We start from the raw sequence: 24,359 nt of genomic DNA, 5'->3' as shown, positions 1-24,359 counted from the left end.
ATATTAACGTATATTAAGATATTAACGTACCAAATTAACGTACATATGAGAATGGATTCAAAATATGAATAAAAAATGTAATATCTCAAGGATACTAAAATAACACTGCGAAGTAGAGCTGTCACAATATCAGATCGGCCAAAATAATTCACAATAAAAATGTTATCACAACATTTATAACACTTATGTAAAGTATTAAGGTGCAATATCATCTTCTACTTGGAGTGGATAATGCAGCTGGATTAACAATTTTACTGTACAACATGATGTATTAACACAATATCAATATTTCATTTTTTTAAATATCACGTTATCAATGTCTGTTTACTGCAACGGCCCTAATAACTAGCGATGGCAATGCCATCCAAGATATCCATGTCTTTTTCCATGATTCCATGATTTTTCTTCGAATAATGGACGTCAATGGACAACAACGTTTTGAAGACCAAATCAATCGTTTCAAAGGTCTTTGACGTGCTTGAAACGGCTGTGGACGATCGCAGATTCTTTTTAAAATGGCCTATCGTTTCGCAAGATATGACCCCCCTCCTCAGCTGTGATCGTGCACAGTCCGTTAAAGCACTTCAAAGACCTTTGAAACTGCATTGATTTGGACTTCAAAACGCTGGTTGCCATTGAAGTCCATTATACGAAGAAAAATCCAGAAATGTTTTCCACTGAGGAAAGAAAGACATATCTTGGATGGCATTGGGGTGAGTAAATTTTTAGGAAATTTTTATTTTGAGGTGAACTAATCCTTTAATAGAATTGATTAATTCTGGTCTGAATTGAACACAGTTGAGGGTAAAACTACTAAATCTTAGTGTAAAAGGCGTTTGTAAAGAAGGAAGAGGAGTCTCAACTGGTAAAGGAATAAAGCAAGCGCACCTTGTCTGACATGCTCTCCTCATACTTGTGGTTGAACAGGCATTTGTAGACCTTTCCTTCTCCGGCTGTAGTCTAGAAGGAGGAGCACAGCATTAGCATTAGCATTAGCATGCAGAAGTGTCGCGTGCGGGATGGCGGCTCACGTGTTCGCAGAAGCGCTCGCGGTCCTCGCGGCAGGAGAAGTACAGGTGTCGGTCCAGGTGGAAGTCGTCGGACGAGAGCTCGGCCACACGCATGATGGACTTCTTGCACTCGTCTCTGATGGAGTACGTGCCCTGCTCCTCGACCTCGCTCACCAGACCCTTCTCCAGACACGAGATCACCTCTCCCTGAGAGTGCAGGTCCTGCGGGACGAGACGAGGACGTGAGGGACACGAGCAACCCCTAGAGTTGCGGATTCAACATTAACCAATCCAGCGCTGGTGCTGAGCACACGTGGGCCACACGAGATGTTCCAGTCGTTAACTCACGTCACTCCAAACCCATAAGAGGCAACAACATATATAACATTGTTCTAGTGGTTTTTGGATAGTTTAAAACCAAAAGTATCTTTAAAACACACACTTAAAGCACGAAAACAAACCTTATTGGCAGAGATATGACGACTTTGGCCGATAACCGATAATTCTTTATATTTGCGAGCCGATAAACGATATATTGGCCGGAAAATTTAAATCCAAATCTCATTTTTGAGAGCCTGATTACAAAAACAAAAGTCTCACCATTAAAACCCATGTCCTAAGCACACAATTATAATGTTCTCGTTATAAATTTATGTAGTCGATATGATAGACTTACGCTGGACATGATGCATGTTGCAATGTTATATATTCATTTATTTTTAAACAATTACTTTATTTGTGAAAAATATTGTAATAGGATTGCATATTCAAGAAGTTGCCATCTAAAGTATAAGCATGTTTATTCATGTTTATTTAAAATAAATATAAAGTACATATACAAAATATCGGCCACCCTGCTCCCTAAGATATTGGCATCGATATTGTTTTTTTGTTGGCCGGTCGACCACTAAACAAAAGTCTCACCATTAAAACCCATGTACCAAGCACACAATTATAATGTTCTCATTTTAATAGTTTGTAGTCGATATGACAGACTTGCACTGCACATGGAAGATACAGTTCAGTGCATCATCTCAGCTGAAGGGAATAATACATTATCATCTCTAATATATTGGCCGGATTCTCTTATCAGGCCGATAACGATAACATTAAAAATGAACATATATCGGCCGATACCGATGTGGTGGCCAATATATCGTGCGTCAAGCAAGAACGTTTGAGTTTGCATTTACATGTGAATATGAATATATTTGTGTTTATATGTGAATAAAAGCCTAAAGTAAATCTATTCATCATTTAAAGCAATTGTGTCTTCAGAAAACTTAAAACTTACCGATTATTTTTGTGACGTCTTTATCAACTGGAAGGACAGAAATCTCTCCGGTTTCATTAAAAATATCTCCATTGTGTTTAAAAAATGAACAAAAGTCTTATTGGTTTGGGATGAAAAAGTTGTGCAAATTACGACAATTTTCATTTTTGGGTGATGAACTAAATGAGCTGGTCAAATGAGACAAATAACCAATGACTGCCCACTAACAAAACTGCTAGATATTGATAAACCAATACTGGTCACATTATGACTGATAACAAATAAATGACTGATTTTCACATTTTAAAAACTAAAACCCATCGTTTAAAAAGCTACAAGAGAATTTAAGCATCACAACTTTATATTGGACCGTATGACAAATGGATATTCATTTTGAGATTCACTAGAGCATATTTAACCGTGTAATTAAATATATTAAACTCTGCGTGTAGTGAATAGTTGCCAAGACAGCATTTCTAATTAATTTAATTAAGTGTGAATTTAATGCTGTTAATTTGTGGCAGAACTGTTATATGAAACATTTTCAAAAGCAAGATCAAAGAACAGATGCGCAGATAAATCTAAATTGTAAAAATAGAAATAGTTTGTAATCTTACTGTAAGTGTTTTTTTCACTTCTGTAAGTAAACTGGCAGAGATACTGGCAGAGATGCCAAAAATATCAAACAGGAAATACTGGTTTTAAAAAAAAGTGTTACATCCTTCCTGTTAAAAGGTTCAGGCCAAGTTACCCAGAGTGCAGTGTGCTTTACCTTCTCCCCCGTGGTGACGCTCCCACAGTGCAGTTTGTTGATGTCTTCTTTGCACTTGTCCATGAAGCCGCAGATCAACCGGTAATCGCTGAACACTATACTGGTCATCTTGGTGATGTACTGGTTACACTGGTACTCGGAGATGTTGGTGCGGTGGTCCACTAAACACGACACCAGGTATCCCTTCCCACGCTCCTCAGCGGCACACTCCTTAATCTGGGGGGGGTTAAAAAGGGTTTATTGTGGTACGGTTTGAGGCATAAGTGTGTTCGCGTGATAACTCACCCCACTGATGGTGGTCTTGCACACTTCGACGGCCACAGACTCAAACTTCGGGTCAGTCGTCAGGTTCAGCTTGTAGTTCCATAGGAGCTGGAGGAAATATGAGCTTTATTCACTACACATCTTAATCTCACCACTGAATCATCTTAATCCTACGCCACTGAATCATCTTAATCTCACGCCACTGAATCATCTTAATCCCACGCCACTGAATCATTTTAATCCCTCGCCACTGAATCATCTTAATCCTACGCCACTGAATCATTTTAATCCCTCGCCACTGAATCATCTTAATCCTACGCCACTGAATCATCTTAATCTCACGCCACTGAATTATCTTAATCCCTCGCCACTGAATTATCTTAATCCCTCGCCACTGAATCATCTTAATCCCACGCCACTGAATCATCTTATTCTCACTCCACTGAATCATCTTAATCTCTCGCCAATGAATCTTCTTAATCCTACGACACCGATTCATCTTAATCTCTCGCCACTGAATCATCTTAATCCTACGCCACTGAATAATCTTAATTCTACGCCACTAAATCATCTTAATCCCTCGCCACTGAATTATCTTAATCCCTCGCCACTGAATCATCTTAATCCCTCGCCACTGAATCATCTTAATCCTACGACACCGATTCATCTTAATCTCTCGCCACTGAATCATCTTAATCTCACTCCACTGAATCATCTTAATCTCTCGCCAATGAATCTTCTTAATCCTACGACACCGATTCATCTTAATCTCTCGCCACTGAATCATCTTAATCCTACGCCACTGAATAATCTTAATTCTACGCCACTAAATCATCTTAATCCCACGCCACTGAATTATCTTAATCCCTCGCCACTGAATCATCTTAATCCCTCGCCACTGAATCATCTTAATCCTACGCCACTGAATCATCTTAATTCTACGCCACTGAATCATCTTAATCCCTCGCCACTGAATTATCTTAATCCCTCGCCACTGAATCATCTTATTCTCACTCCACTGAATCATCTTAATCTCTCGCCAATGAATCTTCTTAATCCTACGACACCGATTCATCTTAATCTCTCGCCACTGAATCATCTTAATCCTACGCCACTGAATCATCTTAATCTCACGCCACTGTCTCATCTTAATCCCACGCCACTGAATCATCTTAATCCCACGCCACTGAATCATCTTAATCTCACTCCACTGAATCATCTTAATCCTAGGCCACTGAATCAATCATCTTAATCTCACACCACTGAATCATCTTAATCCTACGCCACTGAATCATCGTAATCTCTCGCCACTGAATCAATCATCTTAATCCTACACCACTGAATCATCTTAATCTCACTCCACTGAATCATCTTAATCCCAGACCACTGAGTCATCATAATATCTCACCACTGAATCATCTTAATCCTACGCCACTGAATCATCTTAATCTCACTCCACTGAATCATCTTAATCTCTCGCCACTGAATCATCTTAATCCTACACCAATGAATCATCTTAATCCTACACCAATGAATCATCTTAATCTCTCGCCACTGAATCATCTTAATCCTACACCACTGAATCATCTTAATCTCACGCCACTGAATCATCGTAACCTCACTCCACTGAATCATCTTAATCCCACACACTGAATCATCTTAATCTCACGACACTGAATGAATCATCTTAATCCTACGACACTGAATCATCTTAATCTCACTTCACTGAATCATCTTAATCCCACACCACTGAGTCATCATAATCTCTCACCAGTGAATCATCTTAATCCTACGCCACTGAATCATCTTAATCTCACTCCACTGAATCATCTTAATCTCTCGCCACTGAATCATCTTAATCCTACGCCACTGAATCATCTTAATCTCACTTCACTGAATCATCTTAATCTCACGCCACTGAATCATCTTAATCTCACGCCACTGAATCATCGTAACCTCACTCCACTGAATCATCTTAATCCCACACCACTGAATCATCTTAATCTCACTCCACTGAATGAATCATCTTAATCTCACGCCACTGAATCATCTTAGTCTCACTCCACTGAATTATCTTAGTCTCACTCCACTGAATTATCTTAATCCTACGCCACTGAATCATCTTAATCCTACGCCACTGAATCATCTTAATCCTACGCCACTGAATCATCTTAATCTCACTCCACTGAATCATCTTAATCTCTCGCCACTGAATGAATCATCTTAATCCTACGCCACTGAATCATCTTAATCCTACGCCACTGAATCATCTTAATCTCACTCCACTGAATGAATCATCTTAATCTCTCGCCACTGAATGAATCATCTTAATCTCACTCCACTGAATCATTTTAATCTCACTCCACTGAATGAATCATCTTAATCCTACGCCACTGAATTCTTTAATCCTGTTCTTCCCCCCAGCAATAACAGCACTGAAATAATGAGCTTCATATTTTTTGTTATTTAACATTAATAATATAATTAAGAGTAATACAAGGAATATTTAAAATAGTATAAATAGTATATAATAGTAAACAAGTCATTAGGCGGCAAAAAAAACCTAACTCGAAAATAAAAGATTAAACACTGTGAAAGAATTTATGTCCGTATATCAGTTCTGTTTAAACAAACCACACAAAAACCAAACCAAAAAATAAAAACCCAAATTAGAACCAAAATAGGCTAATTAATTTCTATGGTTGAGTGTTTGCTAAACTCCAGGTTGGTTAACTTTAACCTCAACATCCCGGAAGAACAGCAACAGTGTAGTGTGTGAACACTTACATGATTGCAGTCGGAGCCGATCTCTGAGTCCTGAGGAGAGATGGAGAACAGCAGAAATTACACACACACACACAACAGTTCAAAAGAACAGCAGAAATTACACACACACACACAACAGTTCAAAAGAACAGCAGAAATTATACACACACACACACACACACACACACACACACACACACACACACACAACAGTTCAAGAGAACAGCAGAAATTACACACACACACACACACACCAGTTCAAGAGAAAAGCAGAAATTACACACACACACACACACACAACAGTTCAAGAGAACAGCAGAAATTACACACACAAACACAACAGTTCAAGAGAACAGCAGAAATTACACACACACACACACACACACACACACACACACACACAACAGTTCAAGAGAACAGCAGAAATTACACACACACACACACACAACAGTTCAAGAGAACAGCAGAAATTACACACACACACACACACACACACACACAACAGTTCAAGAGAACAGCAGAAATTACACACACACACACACACAACAGTTCAAGAGAACAGCAGAAATTACACACACACACACACACAAGTTCAAGAGAACAACAGACATTACACACACACACACACACACACACACACACACACACACACACACCAGTTCAAGAGAACAGCAGAAATTACACACACACACACACACACACACCAGTTCAAGAGAACAGCAGACATTACACACACACAACAGTTCAAGAGAACAGCAGAAATTACACACACACACACACACACACACACCAGTTCAAGAGAACAGCAGAAATTACACACACACACACACACACACACAACAGTTCAAGAGAACAGCAGACATTACACACACACACACACACACACACACACACACACACACACACACACACACACACACACAACAGTTCAAGAGAACAGCAGAAATTACACACACACACACACACAACAGTTCAAGAGAACAGCAGACATTACACACACACACACACACACACACACACACACACACACACACACAACAGTTCAAGAGAACAGCAGAAATTACACACACACACACACACAACAGTTCAAGAGAACAGCAGAAATTACACACACACACACACACACACACACACACACACACCAGTTCAAGAGAAAAGCAGAAATTACACACACACACACACACAACAGTTCAAGAGAACAGCAGAAATTACACACACAAACACAACAGTTCAAGAGAACAGCAGAAATTACACACACACACACACACACACACACACACACACACACACACACACACACACACACACACACCAGTTCAAGAGAACAACAGACATTACACACACACAACAGTTCAAGAGAACAGCAGACATTACACACACACAACAGTTCAAGAGAACAGCAGAAATTACACACACACACACACAACAGTTCAAGAGAACAGCAGACATTACACACACACACACAACAGTTCAAGAGAACAGCAGACATTACACACACACACACAACAGTTCAAGAGAACAGCAGAAATTACACACACACAACAGTTCAAGAGAACAGCAGACATTACACACACACACACACACACACACAACAGTTCAAGAGAACAGCAGACATTACACACACACACACAACAGTTCAAGAGAACAGCAGAAATTACACACACACACCAGTTCAAGAGAACAGCAGACATTACACACACACAACAGTTCAAGAGAACAGCAGAAATTACACACACACACACACACACACACACACACACACACACACACACACACACACACACACACACACACACACACACACACACACACCAGTTCAAGAGAACAGCAGAAATTACACACACACACACACACACACACACAACAGTTCAAGAGAACAGCAGACATTACACACACACACACACACACACAACAGTTCAAGAGAACAGCAGAAATTACACACACACACACACACACAACAGTTCAAGAGAACAGCAGAAATTACACACACAAACACAACAGTTCAAGAGAACAACAGACATTACACACACACAACAGTTCAAGAGAACAGCAGAAATTACACACACACACACACACACACACACACACACACACACACACACACACACACACACACACACACACACACACCAGTTCAAGAGAACAGCAGAAATTACACACACACACACACACACACACAACAGTTCAAGAGAACAGCAGACATTACACACACACACACACACACACAACAGTTCAAGAGAACAGCAGAAATTACACACACACACACACACAACAGTTCAAGAGAACAGCAGAAATTACACACACACACCAGTTCAAGAGAACAGCAGACATTACACACACACAACAGTTCAAGAGAACAGCAGACATTACACACACACACAACAGTTCAAGAGAACAGCAGAAATTACACACACACACACAACAGTTCAAGAGAACAGCAGACATTACACACACACACACACAACAGTTCAAGAGAACTGCAGACATCACACACACACACACACACACAACAGTTCAAGAGAACAGCAGAAATTACACACACACACACACACACACACAACAGTTCAAGAGAACAGCAGAAATTACACACACACACACACACACACAACAGTTCAAGAGAACAGCAGAAATTACACACACACACAACAGTTCAAGAGAACAGCAGACATTACACACACACAACAGTTCAAGAGAACAGCAGAAATTACACACACACACACACAACAGTTCAAGAGAACAGCAGAAATTACACACACACACACACAATAGTTCAAGAGAACAGCAGACATTACACACACAACAGTTCAAGAGAACAGCAGAAATTACACACACACACACAACAGTTCAAGAGAACAGCAGAAATTACACACACACACAACAGTTCAAGAGAACAGCAGAAATTACACACACACACAACAGTTCAAGAGAACAGCAGAAATTACACACACACACACACACACACACACACACACACACACACACACACACACACACACACCAGTTCAAGAGAAAAGCAGAAATTACAAACACACACACACACCAGTTCAAGAGAACAACAGACATTACACACACACAACAGTTCAAGAGAACAGCAGAAATTACACACACACACACACACACACGTTCAAGAGAAAAGCAGAAATTACACACACACACACACACACACACACACACACACACACACACACACACACGTTCAAGAGAACAGCAGAAATTACACACACACACACACACACACACCAGTTCAAGAGAACAGCAGAAATTACACACACACACACACCAGTTCAAGAGAACAGCAGAAATTACACACACACACACACACACACACACACACACACACACACACACACACCAGTTCAAGAGAAAAGCAGAAATTACACACACACACACACACACACACACAACAGTTCAAGAGAACAGCAGAAATTACACACACAAACACAACAGTTCAAGAGAACAGCAGAAATTACACACACACACACACACACACACACACACACACACACACACACACACACACATACACACACACACACACACACACCAGTTCAAGAGAACAACAGACATTACACACACACACAACAGTTCAAGAGAACAGCAGACATTACACACACACAACAGTTCAAGAGAACAGCAGAAATTACACACACACACACACACACACACCAGTTCAAGAGAACAGCAGACATTACACACACACAACAGTTCAAGAGAACAGCAGAAATTACACACACACACACACACCAGTTCAAGAGAACAGCAGAAATTACACACACACAACAGTTCAAGAGAACAGCAGACATTACACACACACACACACACACACACACACACACACACACACACACACACCAGTTCAAGAGAACAGCAGAAATTACACACACACACACACACAACAGTTCAAGAGAACAGCAGAAATTACACACACAAACACAACAGTTCAAGAGAACAGCAGAAATTACACACACACACACACACACCAGTTCAAGAGAACAACAGAAATTACACACACACACACCAGTTCAAGAGAACAGCAGACATTACACACACACACACACACACACAACAGTTCAAGAGAACAGCAGACATTACACACACACACACAACAGTTCAAGAGAACAGCAGACATTACACACACACACACACACACACACACACACAACAGTTCAAGAGAACAGCAGACATTACACACACACACACACACACACACACACACACAACAGTTCAAGAGAACAGCAGAAATTACACACACACACACACACACAACAGTTCAAGAGAACAGCAGAAATTACACACACACACACACACACAACAGTTCAAGAGAACAGCAGAAATTACACACACACACACCAGTTCAAGAGAACAGCAGACATTACACACACACAACAGTTCAAGAGAACAGCAGAAATTACACACACACACACACACACCAGTTCAAGAGAACAGCAGAAATTACAAACACACACACAACAGTTCAAGAGAACAGCAGACATCACACACACACACACACACACACACACACACACACACACACACAACAGTTCAAGAGAACAGCAGAAATTACACACACACACACACACACACAACAGTTCAAGAGAACAGCAGAAATTACACACACACACACACACACACACACACACACACACACAACAGTTCAAGAGAACAGCAGAAATTACACACACACACACACACACACACACAACAGTTCAAGAGAACAGCAGACATTACACACACACAACAGTTCAAGAGAACAGCAGAAATTACACACACACACACACACACACACACAACAGTTCAAGAGAACAGCAGAAATTACACACACACACACAACAGTTCAAGAGAACAGCAGACATTACACACACACAACAGTTCAAGAGAACAGCAGAAATTACACACACACACACACAACAGTTCAAGAGAACAGCAGAAATTACACACACACACAACAGTTCAAGAGAACAGCAGAAATTACACACACACACACAACAATTCAGGAGAACAGCAGAAATTACACACACACACACAACAGTTCAAGAGAACATCAGAAATTACACACACACACACACACACACACAACAGTTCAAGAGAACAGCAGAAATTACACACACACACACAACAGTTCAAGAGAACAGCAGAAATTACACACACACACACACACACACACACACACACACACACACCAGTTCAAGAGAAAAGCAGAAATTACACACACACACACACACACACACACACACACCAGTTCAAGAGAACAACAGAAATTACACACACACACACACACACCAGTTCAAGAGAACAGCAGAGATTACACACACACAACAGTTCAAGAGAACAGCAGAAATTACACACACACACACACACACACACACACACCAGTTCAAGAGAACAGCAGAAATTACACACACACACACACACACACACACACACAACAGTTCAAGAGAACAGCAGACATTACACACACACACACACACACACACACACAACAGTTCAAGAGAACAGCAGAAATTACACACACACACACACAACAGTTCAAGAGAACAGCAGAAATTACACACACACACACACACACAACAGTTCAAGAGAACAGCAGAAATTACACACACACACACAACAGTTCAAGAGAACAGCAGACATTACACACACACAACAGTTCAAGAGAACAGCAGAAATTACACACACACACACACACACACACACACACACCAGTTCAAGAGAACAGCAGAAATTACACACACACAACAGTTCAAGAGAACAGCAGACATTACACACACACACACACACACACACACACAACAGTTCAAGAGAACAGCAGAAATTACACACACACACACAACAGTTCAAGAGAACAGCAGAAATTACACACACACACACACACACAACAGTTCAAGAGAACAGCAGAAATTACACACACACACACAACAGTTCAAGAGAACAGCAGACATTACACACACACAACAGTTCAAGAGAACAGCAGAAATTACACACACACACACACACACACACACACACACACACCAGTTCAAGAGAACAGCAGACATTACACACACACAACAGTTCAAGAGAACAGCAGAAATTACACACACACACACACACACACACACACAACAGTTCAAGAGAACAGCAGAAATTACACACACACACACACACACACACACACACACACACACACACACACACACACACAACAGTTCAAGAGAACAGCAGAAATTACACACACACACACACACACACACACACACACACACACACACACACACCAGTTCAAGAGAACAGCAGAAATTACACACACACACATACAACAATTCAGGAGAACAGCAGAAATTACACACACACACACACACACACACACACACACACACACACACAACAGTTCAAGAGAACAGCAGAAATTACACACACACACACACACACAACAGTTCAAGAGAACAGCAGAAATTACACACACACACACAACAGTTCAAGAGAACAGCAGAAATTACACACACACACACACACACACACACAACAGTTCAAGAGAACAGCAGAAATTACACACACACACACACACACACACACACACACACACACCAGTTCAAGAGAACAGTAGACATCACACACACACACACAACAGTTCAAGAGAACAGCAGACATTACACACACACACAACAGTTCAAGAGAACAGCAGACATTACACACACACACACACACACACACACACACAACAGTTCAAGAGAACAGCAGAAATTACACACACACACACAACAGTTCAAGAGAACAGCAGAAATTACACACACACACACACACAACAGTTCAAGAGAACAGCAGAAATTACACACACACACACAACAGTTCAAGAGAACAGCAGAAATTACACACAGACACACACACACACAACAGTTCAAGAGAACAGCAGAAATTACACACACACACACACACACACACACACACACACACACACACACTTCAAGAGAACAGCAGACATTACACACACACACACACACACCAGTTCAAGAGAACAGCAGACATTACACACACACACACACAACAGTTCAAGAGAACAGCAGAAATTACACACACACACACACACAACAGTTCAAGAGAACAGCAGAAATTACACACACACACACACACAACAGTTCAAGAGAACAGCAGAAATTACACACAGACACACACACAACAGTTCAAGAGAACAGCAGAAATTACACACACACACACACACACACACACACACACACACACACACACACACACACAACAGTTCAAGAGAACAGCAGAAATTACACACAGACACACACACACAGTTCAAGAGAACAGCAGAAATTACACACACACACACACACACACACACACACACACACACACACACACACACACACACACACAGTTCAAGAGAACAGCAGAAATTACACACAGACACACACACAACAGTTCAAGAGAACAGCAGAAATTACACACACACACACAGTTCAAGAGAACAGCAGAAATTACACACACACACACACACACACACACACACACACACACACACACACACACACACACACACACACACAGTTCAAGAGAACAGCAGAAATTACACACACACACACACACACACACAAGTTCAAGAGAACAGCAGAAATTACACACACACACACACACACACACACAACAGTTCAAGAGAACAGCAGAAATTACACACACACACACACACAACAGTTCAAGAGAACAGCAGAAATTACACACACACACACAACAGTTCAAGAGAACAGCAGAAATTACACACACACACACACAACAGTTCAAGAGAACAGCAGAAATTACACACACACACACACAACAGTTCAAGAGAACAGCAGAGATTACACACACACAACAGTTCAAGAGAACAGCAATAATTACACACACACACACACACACACACACACACACACACACACACACACACAGTTCAAGAGAACAGCAGAAATTACACGCACACACACACACAGTTCAAGAGAACAGCAGAAATTACACACACACACACACACAACAGTTCAAGAGAACAGCAGAAATCACACACACACACACACACACACACAAGTTCAAGAGAACAGCAGAAATTACACACACACACACACACACAACAGTTCAAGAGAACAGCAGAAATTACACACACACACACACACAACAGTTCAAGAGAACAGCAGAAATTACACACACACACAACAGTTCAAGAGAACAGCAGAAATTACACACACACACACACACACAAGTTCAAGAGAACAGCAGAAATTACACACACACACACACAACAGTTCAAGAGAACAGCAGAAATTACACACACACACACAACAGTTCAAGAGAACAGCAGAAATTACACACACACACACACACAGTTCAAGAGAACAGCAGAAATTACACACACACACACACACACACACACACACACACTTCAAGAGAACAGCAGAAATTACACACACACACACACACACACACACACACACACTTCAAGAGAACAGCAGAAATTACACACACACACACACACACACACACACACACACTTCAAGAGAACAGCAGAAATTACACACACACACACACAACAGTTCAAGAGAACAGCAGAAATTACACACACACACAACAGTTCAAGAGAACAGCAGAAATTACACACACACACAACAGTTCAAGAGAACAGCAGAAATTACACACACACACACACACACACACACACACACACACACACACACACACACACACACACACACACACACACACACACACACACACCTCAAGATCACCAAGCCCTGAATAATAAAGCTGGTTTCTGGATCACATGACCTTGATTCTTTAGGGCTTTTAAACACTTCTTGCGTTCACAAACAGGTTGAAGGAGCTCAACTCTATAACCGGACACAGCGTCTCGAAGTGTGTTTTGAAACCGCTTTTAATTTGATAAAAACACTTGTAGATCATTCAAAGCACTGGAGCTTTAAAGGGGAAAATAAAGTAACTAAGCTAACTACACTAAGCTAAAGCTACATTTAAAAATATCAAACAACAGCTGTTGGACAACTAGTCTAGTGTTACGGCCCATCCCAAGTACAGTAGTGCCCGTTGCTAGTGTGTGTGTGTGTGTGTGTGTGTGTGTGTGTGTGGTATTGACTTTGATGCTTTGGGAGTGTGTGTGTGACCCCGGAGAGAGGAGGGGTGTGTGGATTAAGAGTAGATGCAAACACAGATCTGGCCTCGCTCTTCCTGGTGCGCATCCGGTGTGCACTCACACTCATCAACAAGAGATCACATGACATATAAACACGGCCTTTATCTGATACAAGGGACATATTTGAATACAAACATCCATTATACCAGCGTAATCACACGTTAGGCTCTTTAGATCAGGAAAATAAACAATGTGGTGAAACAAAATCAACATATGTTCATAACTACATGTCAGAAACACAAGTACTAATTAAACTTATTAGTCTTTCTGTTTTCGGTGGAAGATTGCCTAACACTGCAACCGGTGGATGAACATTATACGGCCCGTATAGTGGCATTATCTCAGTCTCAAACAAAAGCACACTGTTAAAGACCGACATACCGAAACATGACCAACAAACACTGGCTATTTTAATCTCAAATAAACATGGTACATAAACAGATTGTTTGTGTCTCATTCACTTTATGAAGCCATTCACAGAAGGAACCAGAGGCTAAGCTTTACAGCAATGCTTGGCATGAACAAGAACTAGATTTCACAACATGACAGCTGATTGAGCGTTAACCTTGGCTAATGTGTGAGGGATTATGATGACACTGCAAAATGCTGAAGAGAGAGAGAAAGCAGAAAAAATGAGGAATCTGAGAGAACAGCAACTTTAAAGGGAAAGTTCAACATCTATATAAAGCGATAGTAGACTGTGTCGTCAACGGCAGCTTCAAGGCATTTTAATCACGTTTTATTCCTGCGCTAATAAGAACGTCTCTTTGTGATGTGAAACGTCAGCATAACCGCGGAGTCTCCCGAACACGAGGACCTGATCCTGATCTTTATTTGAACAGCCGATATCAGGCTTTAACTCTTCATTCTCACGCGTGAAGGCCTAGATCAGGGTTAATGTCTTTACAGCCCCTTTCACACAGCGCGATGATCCCGGGAAATTGCCGTAAAATTGCTTGAGTGCCTTCTGTGTGAACGCAAACACATCCCGGGATCGAAGCCGGGAGGGGACCTAGTAACATTGCCGGGATCAGCCCCGGAACGCACCGTGTGAACGAAGGGTTTAAACATGGCTGTGATGCGGCTGTGATGTTCAAAGGGTTTAAACACTGCTATTATACGGCTGTGACGTTTAAAGGGTTAAAACATGGCTGTGATGCGGCTGTGACGTTTAAAGGGTTAAAACACGGCTGTGATTCGGCTGTGACGTTTAAAGGGTTTAAACACGGCTGTGATGCGGCTGTTATGTTTAAAGGGTTTAAACATGGTTGTGATGCGGCTGTGATGTTTAAAGGGTTTAAACACGGCTGTGATGCGGCTGTGACGTTTAAAGGGTTTAAACATGGCTGTGATGTGGCTGTGATGTTTAAAGGGTTTAAACATGGCTGTGACGTTTAAAGGGTTTAAACATGGCTGTGATGTGGCTGTGAGGTTTAAAGGGTTTAAACATGGCTGTGATGCGGCTGTGATGTTTAAAGGGTTTAAACATGGCTGTGACGTTTAAAGGGTTTAAACATGGCTGTGATGCGGCTGTTATGTTTAAAGGGTTCAAACATGGCTGTTATGTTTAAAGGGTTCAAACATGGCTGTGATGCGGCTGTTATGTTTAAAGGGTTCAAACATGGCTGTGATGCGGCTGTTATGTTTAAAGGGTTTAAACATGGCTGTGACGTTTAAAGGGTTCAAACATGGCTGTGATGCGGCTGTGACGTTTAAAGGGTTTAAACACGGCTGTGATGCGGCTGTGACGTTTAAAGGGTTCAAACATGGCTGTGATGTGGCTGTGATGTTTAAAGGGTTTAAACATGGCTGTGACGTTTAAAGGGTTTAAACATGGCTGTGATGCGGCTGTGATGTTTAAAGGGTTTAAACACGGCTGTGATGCGGCTGTGATGTTTAAAGGGTTTAAACACGGCTGTGATGCGGCTGTGATGTTTAAAGGGTTTAAACACGGCTGTGATGCGGCTGTGAGGTTTAAAGGGTTTAAACATGGCTGTGACGTTTAAAGGGTTTAAACACGGCTGTGATGCGGCTGTGACGTTTAAAGGGTTTAAACACGGCTGTGATGCGGCTGTGACGTTTAAAGGGTTCAAACACGGCTGTGATGCGGCTGTGACGTTTAAAGGGTTCAAACACGGCTGTGATGCGGCTGTGATGTTTAAAGGGTATAAACACGGCTGTGATGCGGCTGTTAGGTTTAAAGGGTTTAAACACGGCTGTGATGCGGCTGTTAGGTTTAAAGGGTTCAAACACGGCTGTGATGCGGCTGTGATGTTTAAAGGGTTCAAACACGGCTGTGATGCGGCTGTGATGTTTAAAGGGTTTAAACATGGCTGTGATGCGGCTGTGATGTTTAAAGGGTTTAAACACGGCTGTGATGCGGCTGTGATGTTTAAAGGGTTTAAACACGGCTGTGATGCGGCTGTTAGGTTTAAAGGGTTTAAACACGGCTGTGATGCGGCTGTGAGGTTTAAAGGGTTTAAACACGGCTGTGATTCGGCTGTGACGTTTAAAGGGTTTAAACACGGCTGTGATGCGGCTGTGATGTTTAAAGGGTTTAAACACGGCTTTGATGCGGCTGTGATGTTTAAAGGGTTTAAACACGGCGGTGATGTTTAAAGGGTTTAAACACTGCTGTGATTCGGCTGTGACGTTTAAAGGGTTTAAACACGGCGGTGATGTTTAAAGGGTTTAAACACTGCTGTGATGCGGCTGTGACGTTTAAAGGGTTTAAACATGGCTGTGATGCGGCTGTGATGTTTAAAGGGTTTAAACACGGCTTTGATGCGGCTGTGATGTTTAAAGGGTTTAAACACGGCGGTGATGTTTAAAGGGTTTAAACACGGCTGTGATGCGGCTGTGATGTTTAAAGGGTTTAAACATGGCTGTGATGCGGCTGTGATGTTTAAAGGGTTTAAACACGGCTGTGATGCGGCTGTGATGTTTAAAGGGTTTAAACACGGCTGTGATGCGGCTGTGATGTTTAAAGGGTTTAAACACGGCTGTGATGCGGCTGTTAGGTTTAAAGGGTTTAAACACGGCTGTGATGCGGCTGTGAGGTTTAAAGGGTTTAAACACGGCTGTGATTCGGCTATGACGTTTAAAGGGTTTAAACACGGCTGTGATGCGGCTGTGATGTTTAAAGGGTTTAAACACGGCTTTGATGCGGCTGTGATGTTTAAAGGGTTTAAACACGGCGGTGATGTTTAAAGGGTTTAAACACTGCTGTGATTCGGCTGTGACGTTTAAAGGGTTTAAACACGGCGGTGATGTTTAAAGGGTTTAAACATGGCTGTGATGCGGCTGTGACGTTTAAAGGGTTTAAACATGGCTGTGATGCGGCTGTGATGTTTAAAGGGTTTAAACACTGCTGTGATTCGGCTGTGACGTTTAAAGGGTTTAAACACGGCTGTGATGCAGCTGTGACGTTTAAAGGGTTTAAACATGGCTGTGATGCGGCTGTGATGTTTAAAGGGTATAAACACTGCTATTATACGGCTGTGGCGTTTAAAGGGTTAAAACACGGCTGTGATGCGACTGTGACGTTTAAAGGGTTTAAACACGGCTGTGATGCGGCTGTGTCGTTTAAAGGGTTTAAACACGGCTGTGACGTTTAAAGGGTTTAAACACTGCTATTATGCGGCTGTGAGGTTTAAAGGGTTTAAACATGGCTGGCTGTGATGCGGCTGTGATGTTTAAAGGGTTTAAACATGGCTGGCTGTGATGCGGCTGTGATGTTTAAAGGGTTTAAACATGGCTGGCTGTGATGCGGCTGTGATGTTTAAAGGGTTTAAACACGGCTGTGATGCGGCTGTGATGTTTAAAGGGTTTAAACATGGCTGTGATACGGCTGTGATGTTTAAATGGTTTAAACATGGCTGTGATACGGCTGTGATGTTTAAAGGGTTTAAACACTGCTATTATGCGGCTGTGAGGTTTAAAGGGTTTAAACACGGCTGTGATGCGGCTGTGATGTTTAAAGGGTTTAAACACGGCTGTGATACGACTGTTATGCGGCTGTGACGTTTAAAGGGTTTAAACACGGCTGTGATACGACTGATGCGGCTGTGACGTTTAAAGGGTTTAAACGTGGCAGTGATGCGGCTGTGACGTTTAAAGGGTTTAAACGCGGCTGTGATGTTTAAAGGGTTTAAACATGGCTGGCTGTGATGCGGCTGTGATGTTTAAAGGGTTTAAACATGGCTGTGATGCGGCTGTGATGTTTAAAGGGTTTAAACATGGCTGTGATACGGCTGTGATGTTTAAATGGTTTAAACATGGCTGTGATACGGCTGTGATGTTTAAAGGGTTTAAACACTGCTATTATGCGGCTGTGAGGTTTAAAGGGTTTAAACACGGCTGTGATGCGGCTGTGATGTTTAAAGGGTTTAAACACGGCTGTGATACGACTGTTATGCGGCTGTGACGTTTAAAGGGTTTAAACACGGCTGTGATACGACTGATGCGGCTGTGACGTTTAAAGGGTTTAAACGTGGCAGTGATGCGGCTGTGACGTTTAAAGGGTTTAAACGCGGCTGTGATGTTTAAAGGGTTTAAACGCGGCTGTGACGCGGCTGTGATGTTTAAAGGGTTTAAACACGGCTGTGACGTGGCTGTGATGCGGCTATGATGTTTAAAGGGTTTAAACGTGGCTGTGATGTTTAAAGGGTTTAAACACGGCTGTGACGTGGCTGTGATGCGGCTATGATGTTTAAAGGGTTTAAACACTGTTACTATACGGCTGTGACGTTTAAAGGGTTTAAACACGGCTGTGATGCGGCTGTGACGTTTAAAGGGTTTAAATATTGCTATTATACGGCTGTGACGTTTAAAGGGTTTAAACACGGCTGTGATGCGGCTGTGACGTTTAAAGGGTTTAAACACGGCTGTGATATTTAAAGGGTTTAAACACAGCTGTGACGTGGTTGTGATGCGGCTGTGACGTTTAAAGGGTTTAAACACGGCTGTGACGTTTAAAGGGTTTAAACACGGCTGTGACGTGGTTGTGATGCGGCTGTGACGTTTAAAGGGTTTAAACACGGCTGTGACGTTTAAAGGGTTTAAACACGGCTGTGACGTGGCTGTGATGCGGTTGTGATGTTTAAAGGGTTTAAACGCGGCTGTGACGTGGCTGTGATGCGGCTGTGATGTTTAAAGGGTTTAAACACGGCTGTGACGTGGCTGTGATGCGGCTGTGATGTTTAAAGGGTTTAAACACGGCTGTGACGTGGCTGTGATGCGGCTGTGATGTCTAAAGGGTTTAAACGTGGCTGTGATGTGGCTGTGATGTTTAAAGGGTTTAAACACGGCTGTGACGTGGCTGTGATGCGACTATGATGTTTAAAGGGTTTAAACGTGGCTGTGACGTGGTTGTGATGCGGCTGTGATGTTTAAAGGGTTTAAACATGGCTGTGACGTGGCTGTGATGTGGCTGTGATGTTTAAAGGGTTTAAACGTGGCTGTGACGTGGTTGTGATGCGGCTGTGATGTTTAAAGGGTTTAAACGTGGCTGTGATGCGGCTGTGACGTTTAAAGGGTTTAAACGCGGCTGTGATGTGGCTGTGATGTTTAAAGCGTTTAAACACGGCTGTAATGCCGGGATGGGGACCTGGTGACATTGCTGCGATCAGCCCCGGAGCACGCCCTGTGTGAACGAAAGCCAGGAGCAATGCCGTAAGGGGGTGTCTCGTAGTGATGACTTGACGCACAACGTAATGACATCTTATCGAATTAACGCGTTGAAAAGAAGTCATAATCAAAAAAAAGTTGTCCACGAAACATGTCGTACATAAACAACAAAATTTGAACATCAACATCTAATGCCTGATCAGCCACCATGTCGTTCAGAGCAAACACTTCCGCCGTTGCACTACAACACGTTTTCAAAGCATACGTTACACATCGCGTATCTTTACGGGATGTGTGTGAACGCACTCACAGATTCTGGAAAGCCACTGGCAGTGTGAATGAACCAAAATCAAAAGATCCCGGGACACATTATCCGTGTATTTTCTAGGGCTGGACCCGGATATTCGAATATTCGTTCGGTGTGTTGGTATTCGATTTGAAAATGTGACATTCGAATATTCTTTTTTTTTTTTTTTCACACCTGGCATCCCCCTCGATACGGTTCTCATTCGCGCTTGAATATGTTTTACACTATAAAATCTGGTGAAATATAATACTTAACATATAACTTCGTTATATCTACTTAATAAATATATTTGCTTCTTCTTGGACTACTAAAAGTGTTCCTGCAACGGGAGTATTCTCTGGCTAGAGCGCAGAACAGCGGAATTTATATGGACAGAAGTGCATGCATGAGCTTGTATTTTGGGTTAAAGGGTCATGAAACCCTAAACCAAAGTTTCTGAGATTTTAACAGAGGTATGTGTGTTGAACACCATTGAAGACAATGTTAGCATCTGTTAGTTTTAATAGTAGGGTGAAAATGGTTACATTTTAGTTTTTCCCCGCTATTTTCGTCTTCCGGGTTTAAAATCTTCATCGCAGGCTGTGACGTGGCAAAGCATGTGGATCTTTCCACAGACATGTTAAACTGTGATATCGCGTAGTAAAGGAGAGGGACAATCATGGGACGCATTATTTTCGTGGTGCAAAAGACAAAGTGGGTTGAATATATTTCCCCGCGATGCTGCCAGGGCTTGACTCTGGCTCCGGGCGGTTGGTTGGCCATCAACCACGGACACTTCTAATACGTGTGCCGCAAACATTTTACCCGAGAGAGCTTCGAGAACTGGAGAATGGTGGACTTTGGCCTTATCGATGACCAATGCAAGTTACGTCTTGCGAGAAATGCGGTACCAAGTCCTGAGGACTTTTCTATCCCTTCAGAGGTATGTGTGTGTCTAAAATGTAACCCTGGTCCTTTTACTTGCCTTTCGTTAAATAAGTGGTCGTTATGAACATTTTAGAAATATTAGATAATATATCAATTGTATGCTTAATGCGGGAGACTTGTGAATTTGTAGTGTTGACGTGCGGGCCGGGCGACACCGTGTGGTGCCTGTGTGTGTGTGTGTGTGTACGTTCTTGCGTGCAGGCAGGGCGAGCCTGCGAAATGATTCGGGGTCAGAGAGAGAAGCGATAGGATGTGTGTTTGGACGAACGACTGAAAACTCTGAAATTATTGTTCATTATTGATCGTACATTGTACAGAGGTCAAAATTATTGTACAAATACGATAATTATCGTACATCTGGCAACACTGCTGGCTGATGACAGTCCCCCCTCTACCCTGCCGTGCCACACCCACTCCCTCCCTTCTCACAGCCATCACGCCCATTTAAGTTGCATTTTTCAAAAAGATTGTGAGCTAGACCTGAGCTGAAAGAGGGGGGTTTCATGACCCTTTAAGCTGCGTTGCTTTGACATTGTGGAACATAGAATAATAGAAACAAAATGTATTATCCTTTTTACCCTTATCAATCTAAATTAATCTACAGCTAAATATAGGAGACTGAGATTTTACTGGGACGTCACGTTTATTTTTCGTTTTTCTTTATTTAAATTTCGTTTTTCTATATTTAAATTTTTGTTTTTATTTATTTAAATCTACCCTACTTTGTCAGTGTGAAAAATATTATAAGACTACCTTATTAAAAATATTGCTTAAGTTAAAAGACCGGTGTGTGTGTGTTTTATATCACTAGTGCAGTGTCCGTGCTCGGAGCATATAAGCTCTGCTGCGTGAGGCGTGCCGCTTTCTTATTTAAATCTACCTTACTTTGTCAGTAATTTGTTAGTGAGAAAAATATTAGACTACCTGTGTGTGTTTTATATCACTAGTGCAGTGTCCGTTCTCGGAGCATATAAGCTCTGCTCGCGTGAGGCGCGCCGCTTCCCGTTCGCGCTGTTCTGTAGTTTATTAAAAGTTTATTAATTCTGAACGTGTCGCGTCTCGCCTGTCTATCTATATTGCATCAAATACGACACTGCACTCCCTTGTGAAGTCGTTTGGATGAACGGTTCTCGAAATAATCAAAATGCAACGGACACTAGGGTTGGGCGGTATTACGGTAATATCGTATACCGCGGGGTCTTAAAATAGCAACGGTATCAGTTTCAATACCGTCATTACCGGCACTTATATAATATATAAATATAATTTATTCAATGCCTAAAAATGCTTATGTAGTTGTCATCAAGCGACAGTGTGGAGGAGAGAGAGAGAGAGAGAAGGGAGAGGTGGTAAATACTGACGAGGCAATTTGTAAATGTTGCAATATAAAAGGTGACTGCGAGAGATGGAAACACCTCTAACCTAATGTCACATCTCCGAAACAACCACCCATTCACTGCTGCGAGGATGCATTTTGCCCCGAGTTCATTAAATAAGCGCATTAGTTTATATTTGTTAAAATATTATAATGTTTTTTTTTTTTTAACGTTGATAATGAAAACTGAACAGCACGAGTAAGATGGGATGCATCGGGAGTCAGACATTGACCACTTAAGTTTCATTTTGTAAAAGGCCTTTCTTTAAAGTGAATTTCGTTTTGTATAAATTGTATCTTAATTTTAATAATTTTTTATCAACCCATTGCCTGGATTTAATAAATAAGAATCAAATATAGCAGACAACATAATCATGACATGATCGTGCGCTGGCGCGCCGCGGTCACTTGCATTGAAATCTCATCATAAATTAACAGAAACTCAGTGTATGTCTCACAGACATGACAGATATCTAAATAAAGCTTGAAATTTCATTAAACGAAACAATTCAAAACAAAAAGAAATAGGCCACTCGACGAATATTTAATCCATGATGTGCATTTCTCTCTATGCGCGTTCATACGGAAATGGCGATCATCAAATTCATTAAACGAAACTATTCCAAACGAAAAGAAATAGGCTAGCCTACTCTCTGATTATGTAATCCATGATGTGCATTTCTCTCTATCGTTCACTATGGAGATGGCGATTCGTCAATTTCTCTAAACGAAACAATTCAAAAGGAAAAGAAAAAGGCTAGCCTATACCTTCTGATTATGTAATCCATGATGTGCATTTCTCTCTATCGTTCACTATGGAGATGGCGATTCGTCAATTTCTTTAAACGAAACAATTCAAAAGGAAAAGAAATATAGGCAGCAT

The 24,359-nt window shown here is 41.7% G+C and overlaps 1 protein-coding gene across 4 annotated transcripts in view; it reads right to left on the bottom strand.

Annotated features, from left to right (window-relative positions):
• The window catches only part of glg1a (golgi glycoprotein 1a), a 66,964-nt gene that overhangs the window by 37,861 nt on the left and 4,744 nt on the right, over positions 1-24,359 (bottom strand). For all 4 annotated transcript variants that reach the window (XM_077222518.1, XM_077222516.1, XM_077222515.1 and 1 more), the window contains exons 2-6: positions 6,107-6,136; positions 3,341-3,427; positions 3,056-3,271; positions 1,032-1,232; positions 889-960 (exon numbers count right to left, since the gene is read on the bottom strand). In XM_077222518.1, coding sequence (XP_077078633.1) covers positions 889-960; positions 1,032-1,232; positions 3,056-3,271; positions 3,341-3,427; positions 6,107-6,136 — 606 coding nt within the window. The remainder of the gene's footprint in view (positions 1-888; positions 961-1,031; positions 1,233-3,055; positions 3,272-3,340; positions 3,428-6,106; positions 6,137-24,359) is intronic.

Source organism: Siphateles boraxobius, unplaced genomic scaffold, assembly GCF_051911475.1.
Source record: "Siphateles boraxobius isolate OS27281-9 unplaced genomic scaffold, OSU_SipBor_1 88, whole genome shotgun sequence".
In the NCBI taxonomy this organism is placed as follows: domain Eukaryota; kingdom Metazoa; phylum Chordata; class Actinopteri; order Cypriniformes; family Leuciscidae; genus Siphateles; species Siphateles boraxobius.
The sequence above is the reverse complement of the archived record's forward strand: the minus strand, read 5'-3'. Positions and strand labels throughout refer to the sequence as shown.